The 27876-nt window shown below is 51.3% G+C and overlaps 10 protein-coding genes across 11 annotated transcripts; 9 read left to right on the top strand and 1 right to left on the bottom strand.

Moving 5' to 3' along the window:
- Positions 1 to 31: 31 nt before the first annotated feature.
- On the top strand, positions 32 to 1504 carry L3040_001756 (uncharacterized protein; the record flags this gene model as incomplete). The annotated part of the gene is made up of 2 exons (XM_007294432.1): positions 32 to 286; positions 347 to 1504. 2 exons carry the CDS (start codon positions 32 to 34, stop codon positions 1502 to 1504), a joined length of 1413 nt encoding a protein of 470 aa, XP_007294494.1.
- A 583-nt stretch (positions 1505 to 2087) lies between these two features.
- On the top strand, positions 2088 to 5409 carry L3040_001755 (uncharacterized protein; the record flags this gene model as incomplete). The annotated part of the gene is made up of 3 exons (XM_007294431.1): positions 2088 to 3120; positions 3171 to 4159; positions 4210 to 5409. 3 exons carry the CDS (start codon positions 2088 to 2090, stop codon positions 5407 to 5409), a joined length of 3222 nt encoding a protein of 1073 aa, XP_007294493.1.
- A 1120-nt stretch (positions 5410 to 6529) lies between these two features.
- Positions 6530 to 9095, top strand: L3040_001754 (uncharacterized protein; the record flags this gene model as incomplete). Its single annotated transcript, XM_007294430.1, has 4 exons — positions 6530 to 6629; positions 6701 to 6732; positions 6800 to 6874; positions 6978 to 9095. 4 exons carry the CDS (start codon positions 6530 to 6532, stop codon positions 9093 to 9095), a joined length of 2325 nt encoding a protein of 774 aa, XP_007294492.1.
- Positions 9096 to 11880: 2785 nt separating this feature from the next.
- Positions 11881 to 13771, top strand: L3040_001753 (uncharacterized protein; the record flags this gene model as incomplete). The annotated part of the gene is made up of 3 exons (XM_007294429.1): positions 11881 to 11941; positions 12007 to 12635; positions 12689 to 13771. The coding sequence occupies 3 exons, from the start codon at positions 11881 to 11883 to the stop codon at positions 13769 to 13771; spliced, it is 1773 nt and encodes a 590-aa protein (XP_007294491.1).
- Positions 13772 to 15580: 1809 nt separating this feature from the next.
- Positions 15581 to 16426, top strand: L3040_001752 (uncharacterized protein; the record flags this gene model as incomplete). The annotated part of the gene is made up of 4 exons (XM_066156882.1): positions 15581 to 15604; positions 15656 to 16006; positions 16104 to 16323; positions 16377 to 16426. 4 exons carry the CDS (start codon positions 15581 to 15583, stop codon positions 16424 to 16426), a joined length of 645 nt encoding a protein of 214 aa, XP_066012889.1.
- An 885-nt stretch (positions 16427 to 17311) lies between these two features.
- L3040_001751 (uncharacterized protein) lies at positions 17312 to 18268 on the top strand (the record flags this gene model as incomplete). 2 transcript variants are annotated; one of them, XM_007294427.1, is made up of 3 exons in its annotated part: positions 17312 to 17470; positions 17642 to 18034; positions 18134 to 18268. In XM_007294427.1, 3 exons carry the CDS (start codon positions 17312 to 17314, stop codon positions 18266 to 18268), a joined length of 687 nt encoding a protein of 228 aa, XP_007294489.1. The 2 variants fall into 2 exon arrangements, with proteins under 2 accessions (XP_007294489.1, XP_066012888.1); XM_066156879.1 differs by lacking the exon at positions 17312 to 17470 and having other exon boundaries at positions 17909 to 18034.
- Positions 18269 to 19559: 1291 nt separating this feature from the next.
- Positions 19560 to 21053, bottom strand: L3040_001750 (uncharacterized protein; the record flags this gene model as incomplete). Its single annotated transcript, XM_007294426.2, has 1 exon — positions 19560 to 21053. One exon carries the CDS (start codon positions 21051 to 21053, stop codon positions 19560 to 19562), a length of 1494 nt encoding a protein of 497 aa, XP_007294488.1.
- Positions 21054 to 22870: 1817 nt separating this feature from the next.
- L3040_001749 (uncharacterized protein) lies at positions 22871 to 23247 on the top strand (the record flags this gene model as incomplete). Its single annotated transcript, XM_066156878.1, has 3 exons — positions 22871 to 22930; positions 22981 to 23030; positions 23097 to 23247. The coding sequence occupies 3 exons, from the start codon at positions 22871 to 22873 to the stop codon at positions 23245 to 23247; spliced, it is 261 nt and encodes an 86-aa protein (XP_066012887.1).
- A 1302-nt stretch (positions 23248 to 24549) lies between these two features.
- Positions 24550 to 25424, top strand: L3040_001748 (mitochondrial 54S ribosomal protein uL29m; the record flags this gene model as incomplete). The annotated part of the gene is made up of 2 exons (XM_007294424.2): positions 24550 to 25077; positions 25131 to 25424. The coding sequence occupies 2 exons, from the start codon at positions 24550 to 24552 to the stop codon at positions 25422 to 25424; spliced, it is 822 nt and encodes a 273-aa protein (XP_007294486.2).
- A 432-nt stretch (positions 25425 to 25856) lies between these two features.
- On the top strand, positions 25857 to 27643 carry L3040_001747 (uncharacterized protein; the record flags this gene model as incomplete). The annotated part of the gene is made up of 8 exons (XM_007294423.2): positions 25857 to 25902; positions 25974 to 25998; positions 26053 to 26112; positions 26162 to 26189; positions 26236 to 26581; positions 26628 to 27176; positions 27224 to 27378; positions 27446 to 27643. 8 exons carry the CDS (start codon positions 25857 to 25859, stop codon positions 27641 to 27643), a joined length of 1407 nt encoding a protein of 468 aa, XP_007294485.1.
- Positions 27644 to 27876: the final 233 nt, after the last annotated feature.

Below are 27876 nucleotides of genomic sequence, written 5' to 3'. Positions count from 1 at the left end.
GAAGGTCGAGGCCAACAACAACCTGCCCAATATGCCGAGACTCGTGCGCAGAAAACCGGCGCTTCAGCGCATCAAGGACTACCTGAACCCGGGCGACTTCTTGCTGTACATCTCGGAGGAGATCGAGACGAGGGACTGGGACTCCAAGCAGTTTGCTACTCCGTTGGCGTTGGGGCTACACATATCGCTTTTGATTGCGAGGGCGAACACGGGAATCTCGTTGGGAGGCGGACGGGATGATGTGTTCGGAGACGACTATTCTGGGACGGGCTGGCTGAGCTATATCGTAAGTAGACAAGAATGCTGGAGCTCTGGAAGATCACTTACTGACACCATATAATCGCAGGCTACGCTCGTTGTCTGGAGTTTGTCGATCTTCGCCGTGGTCAACGCTGCCTACACATTCTCTCGGACGCGGCATTATCGCCTGTTCGAAACGTCCATAGATGCCCCTCAGAGCACCCCCTCCGCGCACCGAGTGCGCGTCGACTCCTCTCCAGTATCCTCCTCTCCACTGCGATTGCTCACGAATATACTAGGCGATACGAGTGCCGAGTCAAGAGCGCATCCAGATCCCACTCGTGATGTATGGGAAATCGCTGTCTGGGACCCTATTCCCATTTGTCTTCGTTTGTTCTGCTTCTTCAGCCCCGGCCACGTCCTGGTCTACTGGCTTTTTCTTCCAACCGCCGCGGCAGACCCGCGCCCAAGCGTTACAGTCTTTACAACTATTCTCCTACAGGCATTGCTTTCTTCGCAGCTGTATCTACTCCAGACCTTCTTCTCTCAGCAGGAGCAGGATACGTCCATCATTCACAAGGAGGTCATGAGCGAGTACGATATCAAATACGTCCACCCTCGACTCAACCCACTTGTTCGCGATGTTGCTACACAGTACTCGGATGCAGGAACCGGAACGGACTACGAAGGAGATGGTGATGTGGACATTTACACCCCATCCGTCGTCCTCAGACGAGGTTTCCGCACCAACCCAAATCCCAACTACGCCAAACACGTCGATCCCGACAACTTCACAGGCATCAGCAGGCAAGCATCCCCTGCACCGCAATATACTCCCTCGGCCTTCAATTCTCGCGAGCCATCAGCCTTCACCGCCGTGACACCTCGACCTGCTATTCGCCAACCTCAGTTCCGGAAGAGCATGGGCCCTGTAACCACGCCCAGCACAGGCGATGGTGGCAGTTTAGGCGTGTACAGCCACGCCAATTCCCCCCTCAAAAAAGCCACCAGCATGTACGACATCCAGAGCCCTGGACCACCCAAAAACTCATTCGACATGGCGAGGTCAGAGATTCGCGAGCAGAGAGAGAAAAGCTCAGCGAAGAGACAGAGCGAGGTCTCGAGGTCATTTCTTCAGGGAAGAGCTCCGTCTTCCGATATCGAGGATGAGAGACGGATAAGTGCTCCCGCGTCTGGGCTGAACAGACGGCCGGGCTCGAGTGCGTTAGATAGCCCTTATAGACGATTTCCTTCGAGATTTTGATGTGGTCACGGATGAGAGAGGTCAGAGGTTGCGTGCGTATGGATATTGGTTGCATCGGGAGGCGTTCAGGTCTTGGAATCTGACGAGCATCCGGGGTGGCATTTATCATAGCAGTGGGGTGCATAATCGATGCATTACATTCTCTTCTTGTAAGTTCTTCTATGTCGGACAGCTGAATCTCTTGCGTTGCCTATTTTCACGCTCTTTGGTAGTGTTTGTAATCTCTTTTCACTAGTCTCCTTCAAAAAAAAAACATTTTACTCCAAACTCTCACGCCATATATCATCTCTGCAGCTGCGATCGAGGAACATGAGCCTTGTTTCATTCTTTATATCCTGCTTCAGTTACCAATTAGACTTTTGGCAAGTGCCAGTACTCTATTTCCCGGGTCCTCTCAAGGTAAGGAGTATTACTAAACAGCAAGCCGTCCCTTCCTTCCATATTCCTCGAACGTACCTTCTCTCGCCAGCATGGCAACCCATCCCCTTTTCCCGTATATGTTCATCCCCTCTCTTCTCGACTTCTCCATTACAACCACCCATCACTACTCCGCCCATCCAGGGCATATAATATACCAAGTGCGATGTCAACCGACGTTCAAGCCTCCCACACACCCGTATCATTCACGAAGCAAGAGCTGGACTCTCTCCGCGTCCGCGGCAGCCCCCCAAAACACTCGTCACCAAGTATTCTCATGTCCGGCGGCGCCCTCTGGTCGCCACCTCCCACCACCTCGCCCCTCAGCCCCTCCAAGCGCTCGTCAACCTGGCACCCGACGTCCTTCCTGAAACGGCTCAAGTCACCGCCGCCCGCAGCGCTGACTACCCAAGCGGAGAGGAAAGACCGGAGAGTCCACGGGCGGTCGAACAGCTTCAGTGAGGGGCTGAAGAAGCTGCTGCCGAGTCATCGGTCGGAGAAGGGCGGTACGCTGCGCGCGAAGAAGGGCGATGGCGAGGATGCATCTGGACAGCAGGATTTTCCCCGGGATGTAGCTCGCGCGGGTCTAGCTGTGGGTGCGGGGGACCAGGTGCAGGATAGGACGCAGCAGGCGGACGCGGAGAAAGCGAGGGGGCCATTTCAGGCTCATGTCTGGGTTTCCGGGACTGGAGACTTTCAGCGGGCAGGGAAACCCTTACCGGACGTGCCGCCGGCGGTGAGGGGGGATGGGACGTCGGGAAGGAGAGATAGAGGGGGGGAGGCGGATTTGACTTTTGTGCAGAGGATGTTCGAAGATAAGAGGAATAGGAGGCAGCAGAGGCGGAGCTTGAAGGAGAGTGGGGATTATTTGGGTGTCCAAGGCGCGAATCCGAGGACGGGTTATTGGGATGTTAGTAGCGGGAGCGAGCCGTCTGAGATGAGCGATGAGACTAAACGGAAGCTTGATGAAGAGGCGAGGAAAGTTGAAGAGCAGAAGAGACGGTATGATGAGGCTGAAGCTAAGCACAAATGGGAGCTGGAACGGGTGTTGAGTCTGCGGGCGAAGAAAAGAAAGTATGAGCAGAGGATGAAGCAGCGGAGGCACGGGAAGTGGCAGTTGAGTGATAATGGATGGAGCAGCGTTGCTGAGCCGGAATTGAGTCCGATTGTGCAGTCGGTGGTAGGATCGCCAAATGCTGGTAAGTAAAGTCAGGGGCTTAGTCTCGGCTCGGCTAATTTGTTTACGCAGACCTTGCTCCGGGCGATCGTCTCTTCCCGATGCCGACTGCTGATGATCCGACCCCTTATATTAGTGGGGCGCTGATTCGGCCACAAGATTATTTTGGACACAGGGCTGCGTCTTCACTACTGATGCAAGATCGTCTGTCTAGTCGATCTAGTGGGAGGACCTCGCTTGAACGTCAACATCCTGTCCACCGGAAAGCAGTGGATTCTCCGAGCCCGTATGCCAAGCGACCCTCTGTTCCACGGCAGAATACTATACCTCGGAAAGAAGTTGGTTCTCCAAGTCGTCGAAAAAGCAACGAATCTTCGATCACGATTGTCCATAATCCTGCCATCTTGATTCCTGTGAAGCAGAAGCCTGGGGAAGAGAATGGCCTGGGTATTCAGGGCGTCCAACATCTTACACCGCAGCCTATCGTACATGTAAGCGGTCCACAGGAGATTGGGATCCAAGTACAGGATGAATCTCTGTCTACTCCAGCCTCGCAAGTGCCTGGAAGCGGCAGAAGGTCTTCTTTACAGTCCGTGGCAGATAGCAAAACTATTTCACGGCCTGGTCCTATGCACAGGCCGGAAGGAATAGGAAGTCCCTTGGCACCAGAGGCTACGATGACGAAATCACATAGTGCTCCGGGTCTCCACAGAAGTCCACAGCAAGGGCCATTAAATTCGCAGCAAGCAAATAGAAGTCCCAAGGCACCAGCCCTGGCGACCAAGAGATATCCGTCGCGCAGACTAAGCTCTTTTTTAGAGAAGGAAGCCCGATGGGGGGAATACGAAGACCCGCAAGAAAGAAAAGCTTCAGCGATCCCATTCCAGTCAGTCTCGACGAAACAGGTTCAAGTCCAACTCCCTTCGGCCGAAAGCCAGAGAAACGTCAGCCGACAAACCAAAGTTATCACTTGCCTGAACGAACTACCACCGATCAAGCTGAAGCCTCCGTACGCGGCCAGCATCCCGTCGAGTTACCCGCCGAAGGAATCTTACCCAGTGGTACGTATCTCGTTCTCTGCTCGGGGGTTCTTTACTGATTTCATGTCTAGTGGATGCCGCCCACGATCCTCAAAACGGAACCAGACAGCCCACCATTGTTCACCAACACTATCATCACTACCACTACTGGTATCGATCCGTATCAGCACTTACCAGGTCAGACGGACGGTCCAGAGGACTTCATGAATGTAAGCCAGGGAGTCTCCGCTCCCCACCACAAACAACGTGGGATGACTTTGGGGGTGGACTCCGCTCAAAGTACCAAGCCCAGGAAGCGGCAGAACGAGTCGCACCACACTCATCCAGCAGACATCGTCATATCATCGGAACGCCACCTCGAGGAGACCAAGCAGCGGACCGCAAGGTTATGTCAGAGGGTTTCTCCCGACGGCGAGCGAGTGGAGCTGAAGAACACACCCATATCCATATCTACGTCCCTGACGCCCGAGCGGGAGAGCCAAGCAGCGAGAAGCGCAGCCCGCATGGCATTCCAGCATCGAAGACACAGTATGGCAAAGGAGAAGGCGGAAGATCCGGTGGGAGAGCAGCTCAGTCCGGCGAGGTCAAGAAAACAAAAGTCGGACGAGAAGAAAGGGGAGACCATGACTGGAGCATCCCCATCCGGCAGAGGAGACACCGGAAATCGTTCTGGGAACACGCGGAGTAGACTGGTGGTCGTCAGACGGGAGCCGAGCGTGAGCCCGACCCGAAAGCCGGAGGTTATCCGACCAGAGCCGAGTGTGAGCCCGGCCCGAAAACCGGAGGTCATCCGACCAGAGCCGAGCGTGAGCCCGGCCCGAGAGCCGGTACTAATCGTCGGCACGCAGGAGAAGCAGGTCATCTTGCCAACTGAGGCTGGAAATTTGAAAGCAGAGAATGCAGGGTCAAAGGGAACGGATGATGGGGATGCTGTCGCTTTCGTGCTAGTCCATCCAAGTGAGACTCAAACGTCGCCCGCCCCGTCGGGGTTGAAGAAGAAGCCGCTGCCGCTGCCAGTCGACCAGGTGATGGCCGGCTTCTGGCATAGCTGCTGGGTGTTTGTGGAGCCGGCCTTCAACGCGGAGAGTGCGGTGCGGAAGCGATTTGAGCGGCAGGAGTTGACGGTGCAGGACTGGGTGCTGTTCGCGGCGGCAGGGGGGTTCGTGGGGGGCAGTTTTCTCGTGGTGGTATTGGGTATCCGGGTGCTGGGAGCGGTCACGGGGGCAGTGATGGGGGTGGGGGGCTTGGTGCGGGTTTTGATGGGGGTCTGAGTCTGTGTCCGGGGGAGTACAGACAAAGTATATCTTGTCTACCAAGGAGGAGAGAGAAGGAGAGTGTCTGAGTCTGAGGTTAGCGGTTATTACTATTGCTCACCAGTATGATGTATTACCTTTTCCATTACCTTGATGAGTGTTCGATAGGTAGGTGGTGACTGAGGAGGGAATTGGAAGTGTAACTGTGTCGCTGAGGAAGAGAGAGAGAGAGAGAGAGAGAGAAAGGAAAGAGTGTGTGTCACGTGACAAAAGGAGCGACTGCACGTGCATACGTGCATACGTGCATGCAGTAGCGTGGAGCTAGGTATGCACGCATGGAGATGATTGATGTGCGGCCAGCCTAGCCTAGCCCAGCCTAGCTCAGCCCAGCCCAGCCTAGCCCAGCCCAGCACAGCCTAGCCCAGCCTAGCCTGGGTGAGGGGGGTCTACTCCGTACAGTACCGGTACTGTAGATGAGGTGACTACCGTATACCGGTAGTCCTTGACTACGGATACCTACTGGTACCACATGAGGGAGCGATTGCGGCCGGTCGGCACTGGCAGGTTGACTTGCGGCCAGATACAGACACTTTACCCCTCCACCTATACCGGTACCTACCTAAAGAATGCCCCGGTGAGATCTCGTTCCCCTCCGTTCGGTTCGCTCCCCTCCCCTCCTTACTCCCCCTCTGCCATTTCCCCGCTTACCCATGTACTGGAACGAAGTAAGTAGGTAATACTGCGTCTGTGATTGGTCAATCCTCAGCTTGGCACCGTATCAAAATACGTAGTACGGCGGGGAAAGCGCAGGCAGGGATCCCTCCCTTAACTTCTACCAACTCCCTTTCCCAGTACAGTAGCGAGCGATATCGGGACCCGATTCGCTGATCATTGCGGCATCAGTCACCCCGCACCGCCCGATAAACAAATATTTGAAAACTTCCTCTCCTTCGTTTCTATCTTGCTTTCCCAACAAAAGGCAACGACGAGAACAAGTTAGACAACAAAGACAATCTCCTCCCCATCTTCTCTATCATCATCTTTCTTACCTTCATCTCTATCTTCAGTAAAGAATCGGACATCACGGGCAGACATCACAAACAAACATCACAGAAAGACAGACACATCTACCTCAACCATGCCGACCGCAGAGCCACGCCCGCAGACTTTGTACGACAAGGTCCTCCAGGATCATATCGTTGATGAGAGACTGGATGGAACCATTCTGCTGTATATCGGTACGTGGGACTGCTGCTGGTGCCTACGTGAGGGTGAGGGTGAGGGTGAGACTGATGGTTCGGGTGTATAGACAGGCATCTGGTCCATGAGGTCACTTCTCCTGTAAGTGTCTCTGGAGTCTGAGGTGAGAGCAAGCGACTGAGCTACATACTGACTGACTGGGCTACAGCAAGCTTTCGAGGGTTTGAAGAATGCCGGCCGCAAGGTCCGACGCCCAGATTGCACTCTGGCTACTACCGATCACGTACGTCTTTATGCCATCCTCTACCCTCTAGCCTACTCTGCTACGGTCCCCAATTGCTACAGTCCCCAATTGCTATAGAAGAGGAAGAGCTAACTCGCCGCAGAACGTCCCTACCACGTCGCGGAAGAACCTCAAGAGCATCGAGACCTTCGTCGAGGAGGAGGACTCCCGCCTGCAATGCATGACCCTCGAAGACAACGTCAAGGACTTCGGCATCACATACTTCGGCCTCGGTGACAAGCGCCAGGGCATCGTGCATATCATCGGCCCCGAGCAAGGCTTCACCCTCCCCGGCACGACCGTCGTCTGCGGCGACTCGCACACGTCTACACATGGGGCCTTCGGATCTCTGGCCTTTGGTATCGGCACCAGTGAGGTCGAGCACGTCCTTGCGACGCAAACCCTCATCACCAAGCGTAGCAAGAACATGCGGATCCAGGTTGACGGCGAGCTCGCCCCTGGCGTCTCCTCCAAGGATATCATCCTCCACGCCATCGGACAGATTGGCACGGCTGGTGGCACGGGTGCCGTGATTGAGTTCTGCGGATCCGCTATCAAATCCCTCAGCATGGAGGGCCGCATGTCGATCTGCAACATGTCGATTGAAGGCGGTGCCCGAGCTGGCATGGTTGCACCTGACGAAGTCACATTCGAGTATCTCAAGGGCCGCCCGCTGGCCCCCAAGTACGACTCGGAGGAGTGGAAGAGAGCCGTCAAGTACTGGGAGGGGCTTAAGTCTGACCCGGGCGCCCAATATGACATTGACGTTTTTATTGACGCGAAGGACATTGCACCGACTGTTACCTGGGGAACCTCGCCCGAGGACGTCGTACCGATCACGGGCAAAGTTCCTGATCCGTCGACTTTCGCTACGAAGGATAAGCAGGCCAGTGGACAGCGCATGCTGGAGTACATGGGACTCACTGCGGGCATGCGGATGGAGGATATTGTGCTGGATAAGATCTTCATTGGCTCGTGCACAAATGCGAGAATTGAAGATTTGAGAGCAGCGGCGGCGGTGCTCAAGGGCAGGAAGATCGCGGCAAACATTAAGAGAGCGATGATTGTTCCTGGCAGTGGGCTCGTGAAAGACAAGGCCGAGGCCGAAGGTCTGGACAAGATCTTCACTGATGCTGGGTTCGAGTGGCGTGAGGCTGGCTGCAGTATGTGCCTGGGCATGAACCCGGATATCCTGTCGCCAAGGGAGCGTTGTGCCAGTACCTCTAATCGCAATTTTGAAGGTAGACAAGGAGCCTACGGACGCACTCATTTGGTCTCGCCTGTTACTGCTGCTGCGTGTGCTATTGTCGGCAAGCTTACCGATGTCCGGAAACTCGCAGGATACGAAAACTTTACCCGGAAATCCACCCCTCCTCCCATGGAGATCAAGCCCCACGTCGACGAGCGAGTTGAGAGTGACGATGCTGAGTGCGAGATGATCGGTGACCAGCCTGAAGACAACGAGCCACACACCAACACCATGTCCGCTGCCACATCTGCCGGTCTCCCCAAGTTTACTGTCTACAAGGGTATCGCCGCTCCTCTCGAACGTCAAAACGTCGACACGGACGCCATCATCCCCAAACAGTTCCTCAAGACCATTAAGCGCACCGGCCTCGCCTCTGCTCTCTTCTACGCCCTCCGCTTTAACGAGGACGGCTCCGAGAAGCCCGATTTTGTCCTCAACCAGCCCCAATACCGCAAATCCAAGATCTTGGTCGTCACTGGGCCCAATTTTGGATGTGGATCGTCGCGCGAACACGCCCCCTGGGCTCTACTCGACTTTGGCATCAAGTGCGTGATCGCGCCTTCTTTCGCTGACATCTTCTTCAACAACACGTTTAAAAACGGGATGCTGCCCATCGCCATCACCAACAAGGCCGATCTGGACGCCATCACAGCCGAGGCGCACGCCGGCCGCGAGATCGAAGTTGACCTTCCAAACCAGGTGATCAACAACGCGGCAGGCGAGAAGATCTGCAGCTTCGAGGTCGAGGAGTTCCGCAAGCACTGCCTAGTCAACGGCTTGGATGACATTGGACTCACGATGCAGATGGAGGAGAAGATCAATGCTTTTGAGCGCAAAATGAGCACCGTAACGCCGTGGCTGGATGGCAGTGGGTACCTCAAGCGCGCCAAGAATGGGAGGCTAGCGGTGAAGGCTGTCCCGGTCAAGAAGACGAATCGCGGGGAGGAGATTAAGGAGCCGCTTGATTGGTAGACAATCGAGCCTTGCTCCTCTTGTGCTTTGGGATTTCTGGCCGTAGGGGGAGAGGGGGCCTTGAATGATGGATGAATGAGCGGGAAATTTGCTTCCTTGCCCTCTTGGCGATGGTGCTTTTATGATGCCATGGATTTTCTATTTCAAAAGCAGAGCAGATAGCTTGAAATAAGATGAGAGATAGGGCGCGGTCTGATAAGACCAATGCCTAACTATCAAAGTTATATTATGATCAAAATGCAAAATATGGCCTATACTTTCACATCAGTCCAAAGGCTAATGCACGGAATTAGCTTTGAACGATACGCAAACCAAGATGAACAAAGTATCCAGAGCTCGAGATTAAATCTCGTTATAAATACGCAGATCGGCCAATCAGTAATTATTAACTCTTGAAACCGTCCAACTTGCTAAATACGTGGCTATGGATATGACCTTGTTTTTAAAATAACCAACTGAATGAGTTAGCTAGGCTGCGAAACCCCTCTCATCCCTTTCGTTTTTTAACGGAAGAATATTGCTTTTTTTTCTTCCCTTTCAAATTTTTTTTTTTTTTTTTTTTTTTTTTTTTTTTTTTTCATGTTTCAAAGTTCTTCGTACTTTATATCATCGACCTCGCTCGGATTCTCTCGGCTTGCTTACGCTGCGATACGTAAGCGTTGCTTCAGGTAGGTATGTTGAGTGTGCGATTAGGTAGGTATGGAAAACTGGGCGAATGTCAGTTCGGTCTGGCTGGCTTTGTCTACTAGTTTGAAGTTTGAAGGTTTTTTTTTTTTTTTTTGGAAGACGATAAAGGCTGATGTGATGATTTAGAGAGGTATACCATGATATAGGTAGTATGGATGGATGGATGGATGGATGGATGGATGGATGGATGGAAAAGTGCTGCTGCTGCTGGTGGCAGTAGCTACCTGGTCTATTCACGAATGGGAAGTGAGACAGTAAGTAAGCAAGGCGTGAGCTGAGACACCTCGATGGTATCTTTGATACCGTAGGCTGAATCTAAAGATACCTGGGATGAGGGTATGCGAGCGGGCGGGGTTTTGGTGGTGAGTCGGTCGGTCGTCGGTCGCTCTTTCCGTCTCGGTATGGTGGCTAGCGAATAAGGACATGATGCAATCTTTTCAATAGACGGGTTTTGATTCTGGACCTTGATCGCTTCCTGTTCTTAATTGTGTCAAATGATTGAAACCATGTCACGAGATATAGTCACCCTCTAGGGTGCTAATGCGTCGACTTTTACTTCGCACCAGAACTTTTTACATCTGATAGCTTCAACTTCCTATCATTATGGGCTTCGAAAGGCAGATTAATATTATAGCGCTTCTAACAATAAGAGATAGCTTATATTGATAAGACGGTTCTGGTCTATATTCATTATTTCATAGTTAATTAAAGCAAATATAAAAGGTTAACTTTCGCTTCAAATTTAAAAGAAGTTTTTTTTTTTTTTTTTTTTTTTTTTTTTTTTTTTAAAAAAAGACGCGACTTCAGCTTTATCTTTTGTATCTAGGTCTTTTAAACAACCAGGTTCAAGCTGATGTGTTTTTATAGAGTATTTCTCCGTAGATGGGATTAATGAATACCGGCTTTTTCTTTTTCGAAGTGTTGACCCTTAGTGATAAAGAATCGTGATTCGAAGTTCCTACGTATAAAGCTCCGTTAGTATCTAGATTGATTTTTTAGCCTGTTCAACTCTTGAACTTCTAGGAATCTCTTTTTTAAAGAGATGTGGCTTGTATAAGATACGTAGCCGAGCCGAGCCCGGCAGAGCCTCCGACTCCCTCCGAGTGGGTTCTGCTCCTGACACTTATTATAAAATACGTGATGGAGCCGACGCCGCAGAGCCTCTGATTACTTCCGACTCCCGGGTGGGTTCTGCTCCGGACAAAAGACTTCGAAATGAGATTATGCTGAATACTTATGTAGGTTCGGCTTGAAATCTTTATTTGTAATATAGAAATTCGATCTCTCGCGGTTTCCAAAGGCCTCTTAGATTATCACTTGTAATTTTTTTTTTTGTTTTTTCGCGTTATATATTCAAACCATTCGACGAGATTATTTCTCTCCGAGCGTGCGAGAAACTTATTCGGGGGGGAGGGGTTTCGACCTCGCTCGATGAACACTTATTTAATTTAAACGATTTCTCTTTGATCCTTTATCGTTGATTCTCGATGATTTAAATAATTTAAATACGTTTACGTTCGTATAGCCGCGTGTTTTTCCGTAAGTTCGAAGCGCTTTTTACGTTTTAATGAAAGATTTTATAATTTCAGGGCAGGGCAGGACAGGACAGCACAAGGCAATCGTTCCAACTCCATCCGAGCCGAGGGGTGTGTATAGCCCGAATTATGCAACTTTATGCAACCATGGATGGATTTTATCCAAAGTCGTCAGGACGTGATTGAGACGCTAAGGATATATCGTAGATGGATGAATCAAGATACATATAAAATTGGACTTGCTTATATCCGGAGTACATATATAGGAAAGGACGTTGTTTACTTACCGAGGTGTCTTATTATGCCCATGCTCGCTGAAGCTTTTGCAAATGCTTATCTGAATTTTAGATGCTGATCTCTCCGACGTCAGTGTATCACGTGTGCGCCATGATCTGGATAGGAATGTGGAATGTTCCCAATCTAGCGATCCTGCATTCCGATGCTTGTTCACTTACCAATGGCCTCCTCTGTGGAATGCAAGAGGGAAATCCCTCTCATCTCACAATAGAGGAACATTTCCGCTAACACCAAACACAATATCCTCTGTCAAAATAGCGCCAACGATGGCTTCGGAAACGGCAAAATTGTGGGATAACCTGGAGCTGCAGGTTGCTGGTGCTCGAGGTATGAACATTCTCGAACTCGACTCCGCAAAAGTCGTACCTACCAACTAACATGTATGTGCATAGATGTTCGGCACGTTAAACCTCCTAGTTTGGCCATCGGTAATCCAAGCAGCTCTACCTTTAAATACAATCTAAGTCCTTTCTTCAAGCGGGAGCATTGGGATATCAGCGATGGAGATTACAAGGCACTCTTACCAAGCATGCAGCTTGCGTCAAATCTGCTTAACTCTGGTTTCGATTTCCTTGCCAGCTTTGCGCCTTCAAACAGAGCACATGACCAGCTGCTAGAGAAACGTGCAGAGGATCCTACATATTACAGGGTCGTCCAAAAGCGATATGAAAACGATCAGCTCCAGGAGACGAGAGGGGAGCTAGCGGAGGTGGCCGAGTCTGTCAGATGGCAACTCAATGAGACCATGGCGAGAGACAAGAAATGGACCGGGGTCACCAGACTAGTCACCGACGACCGCTGGGGCCCTAGACCATGGACTGACTTGGTTGACCAAGATATAGCAGAGTCCGATCAGGATCTTCGAGCCCGGGGATCTCAACGCCGACCTCTGATCGTTGGGATCATGAAGGAGTATGTGGATGCCCTGACAACGTTCAGACCTGGCACCGAGGAGCATCTGCGGGCAAGCTTTCTTGCTGCTGTTACCATGACACATGAAGTTGCACATGTAGTCTGGCATGTGAGTATCTCCTGGCGCGTCCCCCAAATTGTGAGATGTTAACAACATTGCAGCAAGATTTTCGATCTTTAGATTACAGCGCCTCGGGACCTGAGCCACGCTATAACGATGATTGTGTTTCGGAACTGGGACTCTCGTTCATCGCATACATCTTTGGCGGCTACAGTCCGTCCACAGTCGACGGACAAGTTCCTACTAACTTCTCCAGCGCTCTTTGTTGGCAGAAAGTCTTCAAAGAGCAGGAAATCGACGTGCTCTACCGTAGCGATTACTCGATCTCCACAGCATATATCGAGAGGGTACTTTCTCAGGGCTTTTGGGATAGATTACTGGATAATATTGGAGCCATAGAGGATTCTGGGTGGCCTGCCATCGCTCGTCCCGCACTGCAGGCGCAGATCAAAAAAAACCCATTGGATGACTCTGTGGCAGAATCACGCATACCAGAGTGGACTGTTTCAAAGTACGACGGTGAGGTCATCTGGAGAAACCCTTTCTCTGACTCCAGGCTCAATCTGAGAGACAACAAGCTTCTGGAGAAAGTGACGGTGGAGGACAAGATGCTGGAGATAGCTCAACTCAAACTAGCCAATCCCAACGACAAGTCAAGATACAACTATGGCCAAGGAGACGTGGGAGAAAATGCAACTTCCAATGCGGCCGGCAACATAAACCCCGCCATCCAAGACGCGACTACACCTGGCCCGCCCCGGATCCCCGCAGAAATCCAACGCATTTACGAGATTGCCTTCTGCGGAGCTCGTCCAACCCTCATGGAACGGTTTCAGCAGATCCAAAGCGCCGCCGCGGAGCTCGCCAATGTCATGCGTCCAGGCGGAGGTCACGACTCCCTGCGTCCACACCTCCGCGATTTGCGCAGCGAAAGCGCGCAGGAGATGCTAGACAACCTTGCTGATTGGGAAGAGCGGCAGACCGCGAAAGAGGATCAGGCTCTGAGAGCTGTCAAGCCAAATGAGTGGGTGAAGAAGAAGCGGGACGATCTGAAGGCAGAACTCCCGCCTGGAACAATACTTGATGAGCACGGATGGCCAGTCTTGACAGACGCTGGTGCAGCGCCGGGGAAACAGGTGGGCAGTCATATGGTGGACCTGTATGCGAGGGTGAACCCGACGTGAGGGGACTTGTTTTGATTGTGGTTGGGTAAGCGAGACTGGGGAATTTAGGCGAAAAGGGACAGACTTGGCGAGTGTGGGGTAGATCTTCTAGCCAGCTATAATATTTGGGAGTGTATGATTGAATGGTTTTGCTTATGGGTGTCGAGTTCCTGATTTTTACACGGGCCTGGCTGTTGGCAGATGGAGGTTTTGCACCTCTTTCTTGTGATTTAGTCGTTCACGATTCTTGAATAGCTCTCAACTTCTGATCGGATATTTCCTTTTATTCTTGTTATACGAAAATCTCACCGTTGGAATATATCATAAGAGACATGCCGCAATTTATGAGAGTCAAGGTGATTGAAGCGCCTAAATCCTTGGCATCCTGACACCTTGCTCAAAAACGCTATACACTTGCTTCTCACGAGAACCTCGGTCCCATCTTGATTCCTGTCATATGAAAGTCTCTGCCCTTATTTCCTTCTTCATAGTTCCATCGCCAGTGCTTCAACTCCAAGCTAAACATGGCGCTTAACTACGACAGTGCTCTCCACCCTTCTTAACTGGGGGAAGCCGACAGATGGCAGAAAAAGCGCAAACCAGTGCGGCATGGTCAATACCTATGAGGTAGATCTGCATGATTTGAGGGTCGCTTGTGTCTTTAAGCCGCAAGTTCGATCTTTACGAGCCGCGGGCCCAGGTCACTAGGAGTTTTTCGAACAATCACACCAGGCCTCCAATCACACTAAATATACAAATAACAGAGCTCCATCCAACACGTCATCGCGGGCTTCATGTCCCCCTCCAGATGATGAGTAGGTTTGAAAGAATGCTGGCTACTGTGATCTCCAAATGATACTAGATTTAGACCAGATCAACAACGATTTCAAACGCAGCATGAAAGGCAGACTCAACGAAAAGTTGATGGGAAGAATAATACGCCCTTTTATGGGCATTGTAGCCTATGCTTCTTGCTACGCGCAAAACCTGCGTGGCTCTGGCAGCCTGATAATTCCTACCAAGTTATATCTTAACCCCAAGCATGTCCACACGATGATTGAAGGTGGAGGCATCACCAGATAAAAGAAGAGCTTGGATAAGTGCTACTCGTAGGGGTCCTTTGTTCACTCAATCGTCGTAACTTCTATTCGTCTCGCCCTTGGGGCGTAAGGCGTGGTGACTTTGTGAGTTCATGAGGGAGCTAATAGATGATGCCAAGCCGATGCCGAACTAGGACTAGCTCAGGGGCCAACAAGCGTTTGCTTCGTTTAATTTCTCTCGCCTTCTTTCTGCCGACTTCAATGCTCCATCAGATAGATACCGGCACGCACACTCTATCTGTACGCCTCGGCCAGACAAACTGCGACTCGCAGGTAGATTGGTCGTGAAGACGTTCTTTCCGTTTGAATCCTTCCTTCTCATCGCTTTGTCTTGTCACGACTCAAAGTTCAAGCCGCGGCAGAAGGAGATTTTTCAACGTGCTGTTACGCTGGTGCCGGATTGTCCCGATTTTCCGGCGAGGTGAATCCGGATTTTCATTTGCAATCCGAGGTTCCAGAAAAGGCAAGAGCAGGCTGCCAAGCTAAGCGATATGACTTTTTGAGCTGCCCTTACTTGCAGAAGGCCGAGATCCCCTTTCAACCTTTCAACCTTTCAACCTTTCAACCTTTCAACCTTTCAACATTGCAACCTTGCAACCTTGCAATTTCTCTTTAGTCTACACTCAACAACAAATCACCTCCGGTCTCGAGCCAGAATCTTTTTGTCACAGTACCCAACCCGATCTCCTTAGTCACGTCAGCCTACTGAGATACTTCATCTCTGCAGACCATGTCCACACCTGCACTGCCGTTCGTAAGCAAATGTTTCTCAGCTAAAGCATCCACTTCGGACTAATCTTCGCAGCCTCACTGCTGGGACAATGTTTTGCCCAAAGGCCAAACGCACGATGGTATCATCCACGTCACCGAGCAAGACTTCACCGCGCAACGCCCTTCACTTGAGCAGCCGATTCTCCAAACAGCGACCTTCGCAATCTCTCAGAAAGTCATGCGCGAATATGCTCCCGAAGAATTCAACACGAGGTTCATATCTTCTCAGGTAACTGCCGAGGATATCAAAGGGTATACAGTCACTAGCATCAGACTTTGGCTGCGCATCCTCCACAACACCGTCACGCCCGACCTGTACCACATCCCCATCGAGGATGTCTGGTATGCCATCGCTTTTGGTCAGCACTTCAGGTTCCCAATCACTGTAAGTAGGATGCTCTCTACGTCCGCTCTGACATCTGTGGCTCCAAGGTATCTTTAAACCTCTTGTCCCTTTCCGCTGACTGCCCTCCTACCTGCAGAAACTACCGAAATGGTATGACAAATGGTGGAAGGCGACCTTCCCTAATCCCAACACGCTACGAAGCGAACAGCTAAGGCAGTTGATCTATCCAAGCTATGAGGTGGGCGGAGGTGGCAAGCTGGAGTTCGTGACGAAGAGATTATGGGACCTCGCTGGCCACCTGAGGGAGACCAATCCGACCCAGTACCCTGAGCTTTTCGTGCCCCCCATAGCCATTGGTAAGTGAAATTGGGTGGTCCCGGTGCTTACGTGATGCTGATGATGGTTGAAGAGCTAGCTGAGCGAGACGCGAAAGCTGATGATCCTAGCGGCTCGAAATAAGGGCCAGTCTTACAGTCTTTTTTCGAGCGCGGTGTGAGTGAAGCCTGGGATGGGATGTTTTGATTTGATTTGGATTTGGATGTCGGTGCCATCGTCTCTCCCTGGTCGGGCCTATCGCTTTGCTCCCTCTCGGCGTCGGTGGATCTGAGCATATAGCACGTAATGTATATTCACGTCAGTCATTCATTCTGGCACACTTCTCTGCATCGCGACCTGTAGATTGATCAACGTCTGTCCCCAACTGTCAAGCATTCGTTCCGCACTACAGACTACCCGCACATCTCGCGGGCGTGTTGAATGAAGTGTTTCAAGCATTCCTCCCCCTTTCCCCCCTTCACCCATTTTCTCGCTTAGCGGCTGCGTCTGCCAAGCACGCGCGACCAGAGGACTTCCCTAGCCCGAAATGCCATCTTTTCAGTATGGTGATGGTTCCCGCGACGGATTCCGCCGATCTTTTTTTTTTTTTCTCGATCGCAACCTTCGCATCTTCCATGTCCGCGGAAGACGAAGCTGTATCTCAAGCGGGTGTCCCGGGCGGGGACTTGGGTACATGATCGTCAGTGGTTGATTGGTTGGTTAACTTGAGCATCTATCCCGTTTTGACTCATCGGCGCGGCTCACTCACTTGGACTATATGTAGGTAGGTAATACAACTGATTAACTGCAGCCCAAAAAAAACCCATATATATAGAGAGAGAGAGAGAGAGAGAGAGAGAGAGAGAGCCGCCCTCACTCCCCTCGCTCAATTCATCGTCATTGTTGCTGCACCTCTAATTATCGTCCTTCTTCTTCTTCTTCTTCTTCTTCTTCTTCTTTTGCTTTGTTTTGCTTTGTTGTACTTTGCGCTGCCCAAGTCGACCCAAGAAGCAAAAATAGAAGAACAAAATGCCGTCATCGACGGTCAGCTTGATTGCCTGGGATCCAGAGTCCCCGGCCCACGTCGGGCGCTTGTTCCAGCAGCGTGTCGCTTGCGGGTGGAAATCGGACTGCGTCGAGAGCTGGAGGCATCTGCAGAGGCAGGGCAAGATGGCGATCCAGTGGGTGGTGAGTTGCCTCGGTGGCGAATGTTTCCTTTCGCCCCCCCGGGCCCCCGTGGCAGCAGTCTAACGTGCATCTGAGATTGAGATACTCTCCCAGCCTAGGCCGTGTGGTGTGGAATACGTAGATGTGATGTGGTCTGGTCTGACATGCATGGGCACATGTGTATATGTGTAGGTCTTATCCGACGACGACGACGCAGCAAAACTCTCTCGGCACACGCTCAGATACCCCATGGAGAGCACGCCCATCCTCGACACGGCACTCGCCCTCGGTAGCAAGCCGCGCGCGCCCACGTCCGCTGCTTTTATCCCCATCGGTCACATCTCCCTGGACTCGGAATGTGCGTTTGAGGAGCAGGCCGATGCGTCGAGGGGGACCTACTGCATCACCTCCTTCTACATCTCTGCGGCGCTGCAAGGCAGTGGGCTTGGTCGTGCGGCCATGGACCGGGTCGAGAGGGAGGCAGTGAAGGAGCCGCTGCATGCGAAGGTCTTGACTTTGGATACGCTGTCGAACTCGAGCATGAGTAAGGAGACCTTTGAGGAGATGGGGCTCCCGGAGCCGAAGGTGCGTTTAGAAATTCTTATCTGCTGGCCGCGAAACTCATGATGAGGGGAAGGGGGCGATCATGGGCTGGAGATGTACGAGGCTTACCTGTGGTTCTAGATGTCGAACCAAGACTGGTATGAGAGACGTGGGTACAAAGCCTGGAAGCTCATGAGAGGCGACATCAAGTGGACTGATTCTGGAAACAAAGACTGGTTCCTCGATCGCGTCTTGATGAGAAAGACGGTTGCGTAGATCGGAAAGTTGCAGGCTTTATAGCCGGGTATGCTCGCCTTGAAAGCACAGGTAGGTAGATGAACACGCGAATGATCAAATGAGTTATGAGAAAGGCCCAACAGGCGCACGACCTCGTGTGATCAACGATGACTATTCCTCCGTCGAATATTCTTCCTCGTCAAGATCCTTCTGAGAGACCCCCAGTGATTCAAACCCGAGTCATGCTTCTCGGGAGGGGATTCAAAGTAGTGAGTATGGTCCAAGTGATAGAGTCGAGCGTCCCTCAACTTTCAACTTCCAACTTTCAATGCTGCTCCACACACTTTACGCACCAAGGAAAAAAGAAGCTGCAGATCAAGCTAAGCGTCATTCCCTCATCACCAAACACCATACTCTATAACCTCAAAGAAGTCGATACTGTCAAACAAGTGAAGATAGAAGATACCCAACCCAACTCCCGTCAACATAACGTATCAAGTAGCGACAAGTTCCAACACCTCACGCTGCGATGACTCTGCATGGCCTGGCACAGATGGTACCTGAGCTAGTCTCTATCGGAGTGGGGTTGGGTGGGTTCTTGCTCTGACTTGCTGGCATGCAAGTCAGGTAGGTTACTTACTTACCTTACTTGCTTACTTGGTAGCAATTACTCGTAGTGGTTGTCGAGCGGTTAGATTGGGTTGTGGTGAGTACTGGAAACGTATCCAGTGCACACAACTTGCAGGTCGGCTTTTGATGTACAGAGTTGGTAATCTGAGCTTGAGATTGACTGTATAGGGTTGGACGGTAGCAAAAGGTACTTACTCGACGGTGATTGGAGTGGACAAGTGACTGGAGCTGAGCCATTCGTACAAGCCAGAGGCAGAGATAGAAATAGAAACAGAAACAGAAACAGAAAGGATAGCAATACCAATCATGAAACCAAAGATACACTATCAGATCAACCAAGTAAAGCGGAGGCTGAAGTTTGATTGACATTTCACTTTCTACTTCCATGTATGAAAATATACTCTCCGAGTTTCCCTCTTACCAAAATCTATCTCGCCAGAAAGACGCCGCTGTCGCTTTCGTCTTGCCATAAAATGCACTTTTTTCCAGTATTGCCAGGCCCGGATAGACATGCACACGCAAACAGGGTAGACCCCTAAACTCCCCCTGCAATCTAGACCTAGACGCCCGCTAATCTGACAAAAAATCCTCCAACGCCGTTCTATACACGCAATTCGGACCTATCATCCATCGGACTGAATGTATCCAGGCCTCAAAGTCCGTTCCCCGGCTCAGTAACAGGTAACCAGGACCTAGGAGCCTAGTCATCTTCCGCATCTCGCCTGGTTCGCCTCACGGTGAAGCATTGCAGGGCTCCGAGTAGTGCCATAAAAGCACTCCCATACCATGCCAAGCCCGTGAACTCCATCCTCGAGCCCAACGTATATAGATAGCCTGCAAGTGGCGGAGCGATGGTCCTACACGCAGCTCCTGCAGAAGCAGCAAGACCGTTAACTTTTCCTAGCACACATGGCGAAGGCGTGGCTTGCTTGATGAGAATCAAAAGGACCGGGTAGGCAAGGATAGACGGGATGTTGCGGATCGTGAGACAGGTGTAGATGCCAAACATCAGGTACTTCGCTGGCAGGTAGGTGAGGTAAGGCATGGCGAGGTACGAGATTGGGTGTAACAATGAGACCATGATGAAGAGTCTGTGGATGCCGCATGCGGCTGCTGCGAGCGGGAAGACGACAGCCTGCACGATGATGGCGATGATTCCGTTCATGGACATGATGAACCCGACCTTTTGGATCGAGAGACCGAGACCACCGGGCACGTAGAACGGGTTGAAGGATGGGTTGTTGGAGAAGGCGCGGATGGTCATGGAGCCACGTTCATCTTCCAGGAAGATGGGTAGGAGGTGATCGTAGGTCATGCTATGGAAGGTAAAAATTCCAAGAGCAACGATGAGGGCCAAAACTTGACTTGTGAATATCTTGGGGCTTCCGCGGCTCTTTTTAGAGGCATGGCGCCATTGGCTATCGTCACTACCTTCAAATGTACCGTATGTCTCTGCTCGTAGATCGACCGGGGGAGCTTTAATTGCATCCGCAGTTCCGATTAGAGGGGTCTCATCGGACACGTAGGTTTCATCTGGCAAGTTCACCCTGGGTTGCTTATCCGGATGTGTCTCTTCGAGGAGGAAGTAGCCCGCCAGCATGCTTACAAGCAGCAAGCTGGAGCACAACAGGTTTGGGAGCAGGTATGGATATCGGCCGAAGAGCCCGTCCTTGGAGAAAGTGTTTGGAAATCCGATTGCAGGGTCTGCGAATGTTCCACCGAGCGCAGGCCCAATGATTGTCCCGATGGTCCAGACAAAAGGCATGATGCAGTACGCCCTAGGCTCATGCTCTGGCTTGCTTACCAGCTCCGCGACCATCGTTTGAATGACCCCAATGTTGCCATTGAGAAAGCCCCCTAGTGCTCGTCCTGCCACAGCCATCCAGATGTTTTTTGAAAAGCCCACCATGATCATACTCAGCATGGTTCCTGTGCATCCTGCCAGTAATACCGGCTTTCGTCCCACAGAATCACTGAGGCTCCCCCAGAACATGCCCGTCATGGACTCCGCGAGCGCGAAGGCTGAAATGAGGAGACCGGCATAGAAAGAGGCATCGCTTTCGTCGCCGACGTGGAACCTCTTGACAAGTGGCCAGGCATAAGGGAAGATGGAGGTGAGGGCGATTGGCTCCGCGAGTCGTACAATAGCTACATAGGAATCTTGGGTCAGTTGTGAACCGTTGTAAACAGGCATGGGATGTAGCGTAACGTGGTGGCCGTTCTAATTGTTCTACCAGAGGAAAGGACGTACCCAGGAGAAAGAGTTGTGCGGTGGGAAACTTGTCGGGATCTCGACTCGATCTCTGTCTGGTTAGAGTCATTGCTTTCGATCTGGCTATAGTCTTACGGCGTCCAAATAGAAGAGCGAACCTCTATTTGATAGAGAAGTGGTGGGAAGAAGAATGGCTTCGGTTCAGATGGACTCTCTCTTCTTTTCTTTTCTCTTTCCTCTCCTAGAGGTCGAAGAAAAAGAGGCAAGAAAGTAGAGTCTACAGAACACGAAGGACGGAGAGCAGAATTTGAAAGACTGTAAGGACCACAAGAGAGCAAGTGATAGTCGAGGGTCCGGAAGTGAAGTGCGATGGTCAGGAAGGGCGGTCGGTGTTTGGAGGGGATGTGCAGGTATATGAGCGCGGGGAGTGGTGGTGGTGGTGGTGAAGGTGGCGGTAGAGGCAGAAGCAGCGGTAGAGGTACCGGTAGAGATAGAGGGAGTGGTAATTGTGGGTCTCTTCGACTCGCTGGTTCCTGCAGGTACTAGTAGTAAGGACGGGAGTACTTAGCGAAAACTCTCTCGGAACCCAAAATTCTTGGATTGCCAGCATTAATGAGCTAGAGTAGCCTCTTTTCTCTTGACTCTACTTATACGTAGACGTAGAGGTAGACGTAGACATAGACGTAGACGTAGACCTAGACCTAGACCTAGACCTAGACCTAGACTCAGACGCTGACCTCGACCTCGACCTCGACCTATGCAGGCATCATTCACGTGTTTAGCTGGGGTTAAAACTGTCTGCTTGCGGAAATTCCGAGATGGGCACTGCTGCTGCACTGGGTGGCTGCAGCTCGACGCGAAACGGGAATTCGGGCCCACGCGCCGTCATTGGCCGGAAGAAGGCTGCGATGGTGCTTCCATGGTACAGTACTAGCTCCGTACGACAACTACCTAGTAGTAGTTGTACAGTAGTACTACTCCCTACAATTACTTGTACCCACAACTCAGAATGGGCCAAATCTAAATTCGCCCAGCTCAGCATTTTCAATCTTCAAGGACAGGCAATACCAGCAGGTACCGGTAGATCATCCTGTTACATCACGTGATGAAAAAGGGGTCCAGTACGAGTCAGACTCTCAGACTTCTCGGGGCTTAGGAAGGAAGTCCAGGGAACTGATTTAATGTCAACTTAACCAATAGATCATGGTTTTGCTTGCGCCGTCCAGCGGCAACTTTCTCGAGCATTTTGATCGATGCAAGGATCATACCGACCGCTGCAATCGCTTGCATGTACCGTACCGGTACAGTACAGTACGGTCCGGAACATATGCATCTGATAAGCAGCACAGGCACAGGCACAGGCATGGGCATGGGCACGGCCACGGCCACGGCCACGGTCACGGGCATGGGCACGCGTCTACCGGATATCTGCAAGCGGCAGCCCCAAAGGCGGTGAGGTTGATCGAGACACACCTCTTATCTATGAATCAGTGCCCGCTATCAAACATTCCCATGTGGCTGGCTCTGCAGACGCTCATGGTACGGAGTAGTACGAACCAGAGAGCTGCATATCAGGGAGATACGTGCAACCGGAGACGTTCCTCCATTCAATCTCATGCAGTCGGCAAAGTAAGGGCCAGCCCGAAACTTCCGCAGACTTTTTCATCAGCTCGGATGTCGTTATAAAGCGCTTCCTTCTTATGCGTGCGATACGACGGGTAGCATGTTACCAAGGTACGGTAGTACGAGCGGTGAAGTACCGGCAGAGGACAATTGGATAGACTTTGCCTTGAATCATCATGTACGGATACTGTATAGGAAGACTATCTATCGATGAAGGAAAAGTTCAATTACTAGGGGTAAGGACAACTCATATTGCATGTTGCATGTTGTCTGATGGTTGAGATAGGATTCGAAATGGATAGTGAGTCGAGGCCCCAAGAGTTGTCAGAGAGACATGTAAGCCATGGTGTTATGGTTTTGATACTGCATTCTTTTGGCCTGATATGCTAAGTTCGATAATAGCCTGAGAAGACGGCATGTATGGGCTGACTTCTTCCGATGTTCCCACTTCCAGGACAGATCAATATTCGGCCGACTATTTTACTGGCGTGCAACTTTCGGCGCGAGAAAGATCGGAAGGTTCTGGCTTCGATGGACTGCCTATCTTTTCTGACCGCTATCTGGCAAGTGAAGTCAAAAAGCCTTTTGCCAGACACAAGGAAACACAAGGAAACTCGCTTAAGCAAAAGGCGCTGATTACAACCTATGCATCTCTTCTGACGTCCCATGGTCGAACACAGAATACAGATTCTTGAGATTTCCGAGGAGACCTTTGAACATTCCATTTGGACTTACGGTTCGGGGGCAGATTGGTGAAGTCGTTCAGCTAGGCCAAGTCATATGAAACTTCTACCGGTAGTCGAAACGTGAAGAGGAAGTTGACCATTTTCCCTTAGAGGAGGTCTGAGCGTAAACAAACATATAAGATTCTCTCTCTCTCCTTTTTCTCTCTCAAAACGGCAACGCAGTTAGGTAGTTCCCACCTCTTCGCGCTCATTGTTTTCCTCTCTTTTACTCCTTGGCCTTGTTCTAAAACACTAATCAGCTACGTTCAAAGATACTCTATCTCAGATCGGTTTCAGAGTGGTTACGCGCAACGCTAGGATCCTTGAAAATCACGCTCAGCTACCTATTCATTTCAATCACGCAATACGCTAGCTTCCAGCACGGTTTCGAATTTCGTTCTCGATCAGGACTATCTCTGAGCACGGCTTTCCTATCTTAGAATGTACAATCGACCGGGAGGTTTTCCCGTGCTCGTAACGCGAATGCGAGAGTAATACGATTTGGTTGTGAGAGCCAGCATTTTCCTTCTTACTTATGTTTGGGGCAGCACAGCGGGCTTCTAGGTTCGTCTTGTAGTGGAGGGTCCTGATTAAAGCCCTGGCCCTGAATCCTCAATCTAGCCTGGCCTAACAGGTCTTGCTCTGTGCCCGTGCTCCGTAATATTGTACAAAACAGTACTGTAAGAAAGTCGCTGTCCTCTTTCTCTCGTTGGTATAACTATCGAGTGGCGTGGCGTTCAGATCTACTCCGTACATATCACTATGCACCTCATGCCTACGGCCCAACCACTGACTTCCGATACCATTTGCTTAGTACTTTTGTGTAACGATAGACTGCGACGTAATATTTATTCACTTGAGATGTTTTGACGCATCGTCCTAGGCACATGTGAAGATGCGAAGCTAAGTACAGGAAGTCAGAAATTCTAAGAAGTATTGTATCGTATTTGTGAATAGTATCAATGATTAAGTTGAGTATCGAAGCAAAGGGCTAATTGATTCGACTTCATCTGGTATACAATTATGCGCACGTGGCACTCCTCGACCCGCCGTAGCACTTGCATCCAAAAAGATATTTTGATACCTGCAGACAATACTGTCGACAACCGCAATTGTCGGCAACCACCACGATGTCCACGACCTCCGTCCTACGGCCCATCATGAGAGGGGTCCTGAAATCCAACAGACCCCACCAAACCCTCCCGGTCTTTCTGCTTCCCTCTCTCATCGCCCCTGTCCAGCAAGCGTCCTCTTTCTCCAGTACGCCCTCAACGCTCTACCCACGGGACATGAATCGCAACCGTGGCGTCTCCTCCACCCGCAGATCTGGTCTCCGCCAGCCTCTGTCCGTATCTAAAACCGAGCTCCCGAAGCCAGTCCTCGATTCCAAGAAGCGCAGCAAGGTCGAGGTGGATCCCGACCACGGACTGTGGCAGTTCTTCCACAGCAAGGAGAAGCCAATGAACACGCCCGAGGAAGAATCTGCGCATGGCAGAGCTTGGTGTCCCGAGGAGCTGAGGGGAAAGAGCTGGGAGGACCTACATGCGTTGTGGTGGATTTGTGCGAAGGAGCGGAATGTCATTGCGACGGAGAAGCGTGAGCGGGCTAGGTTGGAGGCTGGATATGGACAATCGGAGAGTGAGGCAAGGGACAAGTGTGTGAGTACTTGCCGTCGGGAGCGGGTGTCCGGATGGGGGCTAATTGGACATAGGTGAGGTGGACACAGAGGGCTATCAAGCAGGTGTTGACCGAGAGGTACTACTCATGGAGAGAGGCGGAGATCATTGCACAACAGGACCCTGAGATTGATCTCTCGGGATCCGGGCCATTATACACGCCCATGGAATACGAGCAGGACTATGAGGCGCTTGAATCGCCTGGAGAGGATGCCGAACTTATGGAGGAGCGAGAGCCCGAGCAGACTATCGAGCCGGACTTCAAGCCGGATCATCCTCGTGAGGAAGTGAAGCTAGAACAGAAGACTACCCCTTCACCCAACGCATAGGTCTGGACAGGAATTGTACAACAGTGGATACCCACACCTCAAGGTGTATGAGTTTGTGGTTGCGTTCGGGATGAGCAGTTGCAGAGCCAACTGTAGACAGATAGATGTAATCAACTTGTAGCACAAGAAAGATCTTACGAGTAAATTCGAGCCAGGCCTAAACTCAGCCCAAAAATCCATATGGCATTCATTGATTGAATGGCATATCATCGTCGGTGATCTGAGACAACGGATATAAGCGGTAACCTTTTCAAGACGGGGGGCAGCTTATAATAGGCGAGACCAAGGAATGGACCCATGGTCAACGACCGACAAGAGAGACCACCCGCATCTTGTACCTACCTACCCTCACCCAACATTTGCAGCTTCGGAACCGCAGGAAAGCCCTCTTCAGGACCTTTTATTTTACATACACGCCCTCCACCTATCACCATGGATGAGATTGCCCCCGAGTACGATGTCGTTGTTCTGGGAACAGGTAGGACTCCATGCGACCCCGCATAGAGGGGCATATCAGAGCCATGGACGAAAGCTAATATACGGACACAGGTCTGACTGAATGCGTGCTCTCTGGGTATGCTGCTATCCGCACAAGGTGAAGACATGGTCAAACTGACAAGCTGGATAGAGTGCTCAGTGTCAAGGGCAAGAAGGTGTTGCACATTGACCGCAACGATCACTATGGAGGGTATGCTCGAAGCCCGGCCATATCTTGCGACATGACTGACAGAAAGCAGAGAAGCAGCCTCGGTCAACATCGAGACGGTAAGTTCCATGTCTCCATCTGCGAGTCTGCACTGACATCTGCCAGCTCTTCAAGAAATACGGAAACTACAACCAGGGCGAGGAGCCATGGAAGAAGTACGGACGGGTGAACGACTGGAATATCGACTTGGTTCCCAAGCTTCTCATGTCCAGTGGGGAGTTGACCAATATCCTTGTGTCCACCGACGTTACCAGATACCTCGAGTTCAGACAGGTGGCAGGAAGCTATGTGCAGCAGGGTGCTGGTACGAAAGCTGCCGTTGCAAAGGTACCTTCAGACGCGGGTGAAGCTCTCCGGTCCTCCTTGATGGGCATTTTCGAGAAGAGACGGATGAAGAGCTTCATTGAATGGATTGGAACCTTCAGCGCTGAAGATTCTGCTAGCCACAAAGGTAGGAGCACACTCCATCATACGGAAGCTTATGCTGACAGAAGCAGGCCTCAACATTAACACATGCACAATGAAGGATGTCTACGACAAGTTTGGCCTCGAGACCGGCACTCGGGACTTCATCGGCCACGCCATGGCCCTCTATCAAACCGACGCCTACCTCACCAACCCAGGCCAAGCCCCCGAGGCCATCGAGCGTATCCGCCTGTACGGAAACTCCGTCTCCAGATACGGAAAGTCGCCATATATCTACCCTCTCTACGGTCTCGGCGAGCTGCCCCAGGGCTTTGCCCGCCTCTCCGCTATCTACGGAGGAACATACATGCTGAATACCAACATCGATGAGGTTATCTACGATGGGAGCAAGGCGGTGGGCATCAAGGCCACCATGGAAGACAGAGGTGGAGAGGCACCAATGAAGTTCGAGACTAAGGCAAAGAAGATCATCGCTGATCCGTCGTACTTCCCTGGCAAGGTCCAGGTTACCGGCCATGTCCTCAAGGCCATCTGCATCTTGAACCATCCGCTCGCTGGGACTGACAACAGCGATTCCGCACAGTTGATCATTCCCCAATCGCAAGTTGGACGAAAGAATGGTATGTTGGAGCTTCAAAATCCTGGGGATTCTAGCTAACAAGCCCAGATATCTACATCGCCGTCGTGTCTAGCGCCCACAGCGTCTGCCCTAAGGGCTACTACATCGCCATCGTCTCGACTATCGCCGAGACATCCGCTAACCACCATCTCGAACTCGCGCCCGGTTTCGAGCGTCTCGGCAAGATCGAGGAGAAGTTTATGGTACACCTCCCTCGGCTCTATCCCTTTTTTTTTTTTCTGTCATGCTAACCAACTTTTTTTTTTTCAGGGCCCACCAATTCCTCTTTACGAGCCACTCGAGAGCGGCTCTAACGACAACATTTTCATCTCCAAGAGCTACGACGCGACATCCCACTTCGAGACCACCACCGACGACGTCAAGGATATCTACCGCCGGGCTGAAGGCCACGAGCTTGTTGTTGAAGGGTTGAGGGAGGGCACGAATTTGGTTGGTGAGGATAACTAGGCTCAAGATGTGACTGGGGCGGGGTGAGGGGGGATGAAGTTGGTAGGGGGGTACATAGATTGTCTGGATGGGATGGGAGGAAATGACATTCGAACGGGTGTGGGTTTGATTCGATAGCGTCGATTCAATCAGATAACGGGTTGGAGCATTCTCCTTCTCATGAGCTTGGATTTGCGTGATTCCTATTCGATCTCCACCTATGTCAGATTGGTACTTCAAGGTCAGATGCCAAT

Source organism: Drepanopeziza brunnea, assembly GCF_022702325.1.
Source record: "Drepanopeziza brunnea f. sp. 'multigermtubi' strain 214-2 chromosome Unknown ctg2, whole genome shotgun sequence".
NCBI classification, from domain to species: Eukaryota; Fungi; Ascomycota; class Leotiomycetes; order Helotiales; family Drepanopezizaceae; genus Drepanopeziza; species Drepanopeziza brunnea.
Note: the sequence above shows the minus strand (reverse complement) of the source record. Positions and strands in the feature narration are given on the sequence as shown.